Genomic DNA, 10107 nt, shown 5'->3' with positions numbered 1-10107 from the left:
ATATTAAAGAAAGTAAAAAGAAGTTGTAATTTTTTCAATGGAAAAACACATGAAGATTTTAATAATAATAATAATAGATTGGCGTTTACACATATGTTAGTGTTTGGCCGAGCTTCTGCTCCGATTTGTGCGTGCGCCTTGATGTTGTCACACAAAGCGGAGGGACCTACAGTTTTACGCCGACTCCGAACGGCGATTGTATTTTTATGAGAAGCTGTTTTTCATGGCAGAAATACACTCGGAGGTTTGCCATTACCTGCCGAGGGACGACCCCTGAGAAAAAATTACAACTTCTTTTTACTTTCTTTAATATTTTTCAACATGAAATATATTTAGTCATTTAAAAAGAGGAAATTTATTTAACACTGTTGTTTTCAGTGGCAAAAAATAATAATTTAAGTAAGTTTATTAACTGAAATTTTTTTATATCGTTACTAGGGCAGAAAATAACAAAAACAAAATACTGAAATTGTATTTAAGAAGCTAAGGAGCAAATGCATTTTTCAGCTCTTTGCTCAGAAGCCCTGGTTTATATGCTGTTTTTATTTAAATATTCACAATGTTTTGCAAATAAAAATTTAATTTATATTTTTTTTTATAAAAATATTGTTCACGCTTCAAGCAAAATTATATAAATCAAAGTTCTAAACTTTATACAAAGTTTTCATCAAAATTCCGAACCTTTTAAACTGGACAGTTAGAGTTTATTTGGGTTAGCAGTTCGCGTTGCTTTTTATTAATGAGGCATATTCTTGTTTTCGTACGAATCGAAAATTTGAAATTTTTGTATAGAAAATGATAGGAAAATTTCATGATTTTCGATTCGTACGAAAACAAGAACACGCCTCAATATTTTTTTAATGCCAACTTTTGCGTTTTTTTTATATAACAATTAATAATAGATTAGCGCTTACGCAATATGTTAGTGTTTGGCCGAGCTCCTTCTCCGATGAAAAGAAGACAAAAAAATTTAACTTGAAAAACATTGTGAATATTTAAAATAAATATCAATATGTGAACACTTGTTTGAGCCATTGTATATAACATAGTTATGTATATTAAAATTTAAATTTAAAACGTAACTACTATCTTATCTTGAAAAATTTTATGTTCAATTCGATAAACATTCCTCGAAAAATTAATTTTTTTATTCATAAATTTAATGACCAAATTTTAAAAATCTTTAGACTCTTCATGTCGTTGATGATTTCACAATGTACATAGCTACATTAGCAAAATTGTATATCAAAGTTCCTAAGCCTCAACCCTTACGTCTATGCTACTACAGTCGAAGATATCACATATAAATTTTGGTCCCGATTTGAGGCAGTTAAGGCGTTCCGCACAGGTTCAGATTCCTCTATGGAGATCCCAAAAAATTAAAATTAACATTTTTTCATCTAATAAGCTTAGTATCCAGCTCTCAAGAAAACGACGGTCAAGAAAAAATTTGCCATTATTTTCATTAGCAAACTTCTTTAGAACTGCGTACTGCCTTAAGAAAATTTGCCACAAGAAATTTTCTTAGCCATTTCTTGTGCGTCAGCTATACACAAAATCGTCCCAATTTTAGAAGGTCGCACAAGGGGCGTGGTATTACCGATTGAGGGGTTGAGACTGAAAAAAATCGTTGATTTGATTTTAGGGACCACCCTACGCTACATATGTATTTAGTTTATAATGGAAGTAAAAAATCCGCGACTAGTATTTCGTGTCGGGCCAGAAAAGCCAGGGCTGTGGCTGTTTCCGGTATAGAACACGATTATTTTTCATATTATTCTGACCTTAAAATCGTTAAGCACTTCGATGTGTAATTAGATTTTTTCTCTCGATATTGTAATTGAAGGAATTTATTTTGAAATCCAGGACACATAACTTCGAGGGAAGTGAATATTACTCAGTTGCGGAACATTTTTGCAATCGATTTGTTGTTTCAAGATCGATTTTAACTACAAGATGTTTTTAAATAAAAAAAAAGAATATAAAACGAGAATGAATTTAGCTATGGGGTATGGTAGCAAAAAATTTCACGGTCTGAAAGACTGACGATGAGAGGGATACCTTCTTTTTTTATATAACCGATATGAGTTTTTTTTCAAACGATATTTCATTGTTTTTATATTGCGTTTCAACTATCCCCTAATTACACAATTTCGATTCTCTGTGTAAGTTTTAAAATGTAACAAATGTAACGCGCTTATCTCAACTTCAATACCAATATCCATCACGATGCAAAATACAAGCTGAATTGCTTCCTTTAAAACCTATTTCATCTTGTTCTTAACTTATAATTGTTGTTTTTACGGCCGAATTGTCCCGGGTGGGGAGAAAGGGCTGCTCTTACGGCCACAGGAACAAATAGCTTGCCAAACCATGTTGTTTTTTTTTTTTGAAATTTGGACTTCAATTTCAGCTTACAACTTTCAAGGGCATTTTGACGACTTGCAGCAGTATATAAATCTTGACCTGCAATATATTTTTAATTTTTAAAGCAGTAGGTTTCGTAGTCCATAACAATGCAGTTGTATTTTTTAATTTATAATTCATACAACTTCCGACTGCGGGATTTCGCTGTAACATTCTACTTTGCGCCTCGGTCTGGCGCTGTTTGAGCTGTAGAACATCTCAATGAAGCTTTCCGCTTTACCTTTTGTACGAAAAACTGCGATCTCCGTACGGATTTTGCAACATAACGCGACAAAACCTTAGGATCTCGCGAAAACGCACTGAGGACCTTCCGAGCACTCTTTTTTTAATAAACCTTATGGAAGGTGGTCACCTGGAACGACTTCCTGTAAAAACCTGCAAATCGTGAAGCATCTGGAACGCAACTCTTGACNCGTCCAACTAAGGTCATGGTCAGCTTATGGTATTTGAATTTCAAAATATTTAAATCTTTTTGGGTAAGTTATAAGCTTCCCAAAGTGTTGCAGTTTTGATGTGTTCACCCTTTATAACGAGTTGTCCCATCTTGTTATCTACGTTCTTTGATGCAACTTCGACATTAAAATTTCCGCTGCGGAATCGAGCAAACCACTTCTGGGTCCGGCGTTTACTCACCTGTTACACCTGTGTGTAATCAAATCTCGCAATTAATTTTAACTAACTTCCCGGAGAGCTAGAGACTTGAAGCATCAAACTTGGTTCAGCACCCGATGACAATGCAATATGAAAGATGAATTAATTCGCCAGGTGGCGCAGGTGTCTAGATATTTGAATATTTGGAATGTATATTACTTACTTGAAAAATAATAACTCCACAATAAGTGTTGGTCGATAGGTGACGCGGGAGGACAGATATTTGGAAAATCCGTATTTAAGGTCCATATTTTTCATATCCTGAACCTATTTTAATTAAATTATAAGAAATAACTCCAAAAAAATTTAGCCGTTGGGTAGTGCGGGCTTCGATGTTTATTTTTATACTAACCACCAATAAAAGCTTTTCTTAAAAACTTTTTTTTTTTAACTGTTTATAGTATCAAAGCATCATATTCTTCAGATGTTCGCTCATTTTCAAATCAATATTACTTTTTGTACAAATACTAAAAATGTAGCCTGAAATGTTACCTTTCGAAGGCACCTCAGATTTACTCAATTGGATTAGTATGGCCAGATGTTGCAGCATCAATAGCACATAGTAGTGACAAAAATCCGCAGAGACCTTTCATATGGCCCTATACATACATATGTACGTATGTATGTTACCAAGTTATTAGCATTATCTCGGAATTGAGAACGTTGAAAGCATTAAATTTCGCGCACCTACAAACATGTAGTAACTTGAATACTCATATATGTATGTATGCATATTTAATAAAACTGTACAAATTAAGATTCCTGCATATAAAAACTTAAACCATATTTAGCAATGTTTTCACATGTTCATAAAAATTACACTTAATATGTATGTATATTATCGTAAGGCACAGTGCGCTTTCATAAATAATACACTCCTCCATACCTATCGCATCCAAATACTACGTTAAATGTGTAAGCAAGAATCTATCTAAGCGTTGAAGGCGTTTACTACTTATTATTGTATTGTATTGTATGTTACAAAACGAACTATAGCCGCATATTGAACAGAAAATATAGTAAAAATAAAGAGAGAAAAAATTAAATAAAAAAATGTCTGCATAAGAATATGAAAACTTGTGCAGAATATGGAATTATTATTAAAATAAACTTATGACTATTATGTTGGCAATGATCTATAAAATACAATCGATAGTAACATTTCACCAAATAATAAGAAAACTAATAAAATAACTGAAAGAATTTAGTGCAAGGGTGTCTCTTTGTAATATTTTCTTATGGCATCGAATCTTGCTAGGAAATGGAATTGCTATTATAAAGATCGTTTCTTTATTGGCATAGTCTTCTAAAAGTCATCTAAGCTTTAGTAACTTGGTTATATTCGTAATGCTACATATGCAAATATGAACATCGCTTGTGAGCGTAAGTAGACTTGTGCAGAAGTAAGTATGTACTTGCATACATATAAAAATACATATATGAAGCGGATTTATGCCGTTGTTTTTAGAAAATAAGGCTTGTTTATGTATGTAGTAATTTTATTCGTATTTTAATTTAAATCTTCTTTGTATGCAAATGTAAATACATATGTACANAATTTTTTAGCAGCTTGAAACTTGAACTTCTTCAGACTAGAATTGAATGGGCTACAAAACTGCATACCAACATATTTTCTAAAGATTCTGGTTAAATAGTTTGAAATTTTGGTGAAAATTTGCAGAATTTTTATAATTTTTGTACAAACTTGAAAATGTAAATTTATATGGTGTTTGTTGTATTACCAGCTAGGCTTTTACAAAAAAATACGAAACATTAAATAAACTAAAGGCAAATAGCCAAAACAGGTTAAAATATCCCACTCCTATTATTTTGTGGACAACTGTACATATAAATCACTCATTTGAGTATTTATTTTAATTTTGAACGATGATTGCTTTTAAATTTCTTTATGCACATTTATTATTTTCTCTCATTTTTTATTTATTATAGATAATATATTATTTCATTTATCTTATTTACTGTGAGTTGATTTTTGTTTCTTTTATTTTCATTTGTATCCATTTTGTTCGCACATGCACAATGAAACTGCTATTTGCTCGTGCTTCAGGTCTCGAGCATTCCACCGCCTACAGTATTTCCCCCACAAATACCATCCGCATTCGTGTCACTTAACAGTACAAACAACAGCAGCAGCAGTAGTTCATTTGACATCAGCACCCCAACTCCAAGCGCAAACGTTAAGAGTACCACATCAGTCACATCCACATTGGCATCGACATCCGCATCAATTTCAAGCTCATCACCATCAACTTCAGTGTCTACATTAACGACAATTGCAAACATTTCCAATAATTCATCTACTACGTCCTCGTCTGTAAATGATCATTTAACGCGTTCCATCACACCGCTGCAACAGGCGTCCGCAGTAACGTCGTTATTCGGCAACAAATCGGCGACCGTGGGGGCAGGCAGCAAATCGGCGACCGTGGGGGCAGGCGTAAGTGCGCGCGGAAGCCGCGCATCTATTATTAGCGGACCAACAGATTTCTCTGATGACCCGTTCAAAGACTATCGTTATGAGGATCCATTTAGTATTAAAGACCCATTTGCAGATGATGAGGATATTGATACTGATCCAGAGAAGGTTTTCAAGGACGATTTGTCAGGTGATATTTTTTTAAGCAATTAATGACGATTTGCTTTCTTTTATACATATGTACTTACATTTGTAACTAAATAGTGCTTATCTTAGACTTGATGCCATTCAAAATACTTATCCGTTGAACANATCACACCGCTGCAACAGGCGTCCGCAGTAACGTCGTTATTCGGCAACAAATCGGCGACCGTGGGGGCAGGCAGCAAATCGGCGACCGTGGGGGCAGGCGTAAGTGCGCGCGGAAGCCGCGCATCTATTATTAGCGGACCAACAGATTTCTCTGATGACCCGTTCAAAGACTATCGTTATGAGGATCCATTTAGTATTAAAGACCCATTTGCAGATGATGAGGATATTGATACTGATCCAGAGAAGGTTTTCAAGGACGATTTGTCAGGTGATATTTTTTTAAGCAATTAATGACGACTTGCTTTCTTTTATACATATGTACTTACATTTGTAACTAAATAGTGCTTATCTTAGACTTGATGCCATTCAAAATACTTATCCGTTGAATTTTTTTTTTTATTTTAGACGATGATAAAACAAAAACGACCAGTACAGTGCTTGTAGCTGGCACTATCAATTCGCAAGTAATGGGTGCTAGTAATAAATCCACAACTCCGCTTAGTGCTGAATTTCTCGATCGATTCGACGCATTCAATTTGAATTCCAGTCCTGCACCATCGCAACAGTCGTCAACTTCTGGAGGTTTAACAGGATTAGGTGTTAGTGTTGGAGCTCAAAGTAGTATTAGTAGCTCTAGTAAGAATTCAAAAAGTGCAACACCACCACTTGAAACAGCCGGTTTTGCTAGAGCTGAATCCAGCAGTTTGTTTTATGACTTTGCTAATTTTGATGCCTTTGGTGCCCAGAAACCACAAACTACAGGAACGATGTCAGCATTGGGAGAGCTGGAGGCAGCGTTTAAAAGTAACACCACTCTGGAGTCAAAACCCAATGCAAACGATTCTTTCTTCGATGCATTTAATGATAACTTTGATAAAAATTCGAATCCCGTCGCAAAAACTAAAAGCAACACAAGCAAGGCAAATGCAAATATTTTCGATGCTTTCGGTGATAGTAAGACGAATTTTGACCCCTTTGATGCCTTTGGCTNTGGAGCTCAAAGTAGTATTAGTAGCTCTAGTAAGAATTCAAAAAGTGCAACACCACCACTTGAAACAGCCGGTTTTGCTAGAGCTGAATCCAGCAGTTTGTTTTATGACTTTGCTAATTTTGATGCCTTTGGTGCCCAGAAACCACAAACTACAGGAACGATGTCAGCATTGGGAGAGCTGGAGGCAGCGTTTAAAAGTGACACAACTCTGGAGTCAAAACCCAGTGCAAACGATTCTTTCTTCGATGCATTTAATGATAACTTTGATAAAAATTCTAATCCCGTCGCAAAAACTAAAAGCAACACAAGCAAGGCAAATGCAAATATTTTCGATGCTTTCGGTGATAGTAAGACGAATTTTTACCCCTTTGATGCCTTTGGCACTTCAAAAGGCGGTGACGCTTCCACTTTACCATCCAAAGGAAATTCAGCGGTTACAAAATCTTCAAAAGTGTTTGACGATTTTAATGATAACACATTTGAAGACGATTTCTTTAAGACAAAAGACAACAATGCGAATGCATCTAATTTTGACACAGACGTGACAACTAAAGACGATAGTTTTGCGAAATTTGATGCATTTGGCGATAGTCATAATTTTACTAACGATTTTGCTACTGCTCGCAATAACTCGATCAATTTAATAAACAACGAAGATTCCAAACCCTTATCTGCAACATCGAAAGACTTATCAGGAGCAACATCTTTACTGAAAGTGCAAAATGTCACAACCTTATCTAAAGTGACAAATCCGGATGTAGCTGCTGCAGTGAGTGGAGCTGTTGGCGAAAATGGGGGTAAAGTCGCAGAAAAATTCATTTCTGACTACTCCAAAGCCGATACATTTGAGATGGATTTGCAGGAGGCACTCAAACGCAGTATGTTAGATAAATAAGAAGAATTCTTACTGACATTGATAATGCGCTTAATATTAATATGTTTGTAAATCTTTATGTATTCCGTTATAAATATGATACATATGTATGTAGTACTAGTAACATGATAGTTCACCATAGGAATGGAAATTAGAAATAATTAGACATATGGGCGTGGCCCGTTCAACGATTCACATGGAGGTGAATTTTATCTTATTCTAATGAAGCTTATTGCTGAGATTTTGTACTCATAATTTTATTTACAACATAAATAATTATTTTTCTCATTATAACCTAAATAACATGTTTTGTTTTGCTTAGAAATGGAATGGCGTTTATTTGCCCTAAAAAAGCTATTTTTTTAATTTGCAGCATTATCGAAATTGAAGCCCGCATCGAGTTTAGTATTTTGTATGTATACATACATACATGTCTCCATATGTATGTACATACATTTGTATAGTTGCGAAAAATGTAAGAAAGAAACCACGAATTGTAGCTAAAAATAATTTTCACTCTACGGATTTAATATTGCAAATTTCGGGTTATTCATAAACCTTGAAACAAATTGTCGAAAAATCTCTAATTTACAGAATTGAAAGCAAACGTATTATTTACTTTACATACTATTATTATTTTTTAGTTATACGCCCATTTATCGTTTATAATATTTATAATAAAAAACGCAAAACGTGTACTCCCGTATACTATGTATATTTATTGAAATCGCACAAAGAAAAGGGTAGGGTGATTTTATTTTTGAAATTGCAATGTTGTAACAGCATACAAGTTCCTAAAAGAGCTATTAGAGAATCAGTTGGAGTGGCAGTCCAGATATAGAGAGCGGAAAAAACTTGTTCATGTAACTTTCTGCATCATTTATTTCATGACTTTGCAAGCACATTAACCTAAGCCCGGTGCGACCAGAACTCAGTCAGTTGTTAAAAAATTCCAAACGATTTCTTGGTTTTATGTAACTATTATTTGTGACTGGTAGGACACTGAAAATAACTCTATTTTTCTCTTGTGCACTCAAAGATGAATTTTAGCCAAAACACTTAATTTTCACGAACGACGTTTTTGTGTTATAAAATATGAAGTATACGCTTTCGTTTTCCATAAAAATTAGGTTTGTATAATCTTCCTTGAAAAATATTTAACGTTGTGACTGGTGGGACATCTCCTTGTGACTAATGTAAAGTAATTATGCATGAAATAAAAGTTTCCATAGACAAAAGTTACAACTACATTTTTTTAATATTTTCAACATATTAATGTAATGTAGTAATTTAAAAAGAGGTTACTACTGAAATAGAATAATTAGGGCATATATAAATTTATTTTGTTTTCCTCTTTTACATGGAATGACCCCTGTACAATTAATTCCATTGTATTCACTCACTAATTTTGTTTTTAACGGTCCTAACTTTTACAAACTCGACAACATGGCGATTTGTGGGTACCGGATCAACAACGATGGGATAGTCATCTGCAGAGAACATGTATTAAAAATATTTTTTGACCAATTTTAGCACTTTTTTGGTATACTTATCTTTAAAAAATATATATTTGGCAAAAAAATCGAAATCATTGAAAAAATTATGTACATGCAACTGAATAAATGAATTGAAACTGAAAGTATTTACAAAAAAGTTTTTATTAATTTTTCGCAAATACATATAGGTATGTGGCTATGAAATATTTTTCCGTAACTACAATTTCATCGAAGCATATTACGCTGCCCGACCTCTTATGGGAATTTTTATGCATACATTTTATAAATAAAAATCAATTTATAAAATATACCCCAAAGGTCAACATAAAATTAAAAAAGGAAAATTTAATTACATTAAAAAAATAGAAACGAAAAAAAATTTCTCCAACAGGGATTTGATCCCCAGCAAAAATGCAGCACGCGAAAATAATCTTGTGCTTCTAGCGCATCCACCACACAACACATTGAAATTTAAGCGCCTAAGCAGTGTTTTATGATCNGGCCTAACACATGTTGCTAGACATTATTTTGTGCCGCTAACAGTGAATTTAACAGAATCAACCACCAAAAAATCTGCAAAAAGTGGATTCCGTGGTTAAAACCTTCTAAATCTGTTAAGTTCCGACACTCAATAGTTTCCATTTGTTGTTTGCATCTTCTCAGTAAATACATGTTCTCTGCACCACCTTGTATAAATTCGCCTTGATACCACCTTGTATAAATTCGCCGTGGCACAAGCGAAATTTCTACCGTTTGTCAAATGTTCCAAATATTGGCAATATTTTCTATGTGGCTAAGCTTGTAAAAATTTCTATTACAAATATTTGGCAGCCTCAAAATAACAGCTGATCTCCGTTTTCTATTGAAAGCGGAATTTTCTTGTGTTGTGATTTTTATGAATATCTTTAAAAATAGGTTT

General features: G+C 33.9%; 1 protein-coding gene across 1 annotated transcript in view; it reads left to right on the top strand.

Annotated features, from left to right (window-relative positions):
- The window catches only part of Eps-15 (Epidermal growth factor receptor pathway substrate 15), a 49853-nt gene extending 41416 nt beyond the window's left edge, over positions 1–8437 (top strand). Inside the window, exons 9-11 of the mRNA XM_017625992.1 lie at positions 5147–5705; positions 6233–6505; positions 6887–8437. Coding sequence (XP_017481481.1) covers positions 5147–5705; positions 6233–6505; positions 6887–7713 — 1659 coding nt within the window. The 3' untranslated portion in view covers positions 7714–8437. The remainder of the gene's footprint in view (positions 1–5146; positions 5706–6232; positions 6506–6886) is intronic.
- The last annotated feature ends 1670 nt before the right edge of the window (positions 8438–10107 follow it).

Source organism: Rhagoletis zephyria, unplaced genomic scaffold (assembly GCF_001687245.7).
Source record: "Rhagoletis zephyria isolate East Lansing unplaced genomic scaffold, Rhagoletis_zephyria_1.1 Rzeph_scaffold_04349, whole genome shotgun sequence".
In the NCBI taxonomy this organism is placed as follows: Eukaryota; Metazoa; Arthropoda; class Insecta; order Diptera; family Tephritidae; genus Rhagoletis; species Rhagoletis zephyria.
Note: the sequence above shows the minus strand (reverse complement) of the source record. Positions and strands in the feature narration are given on the sequence as shown.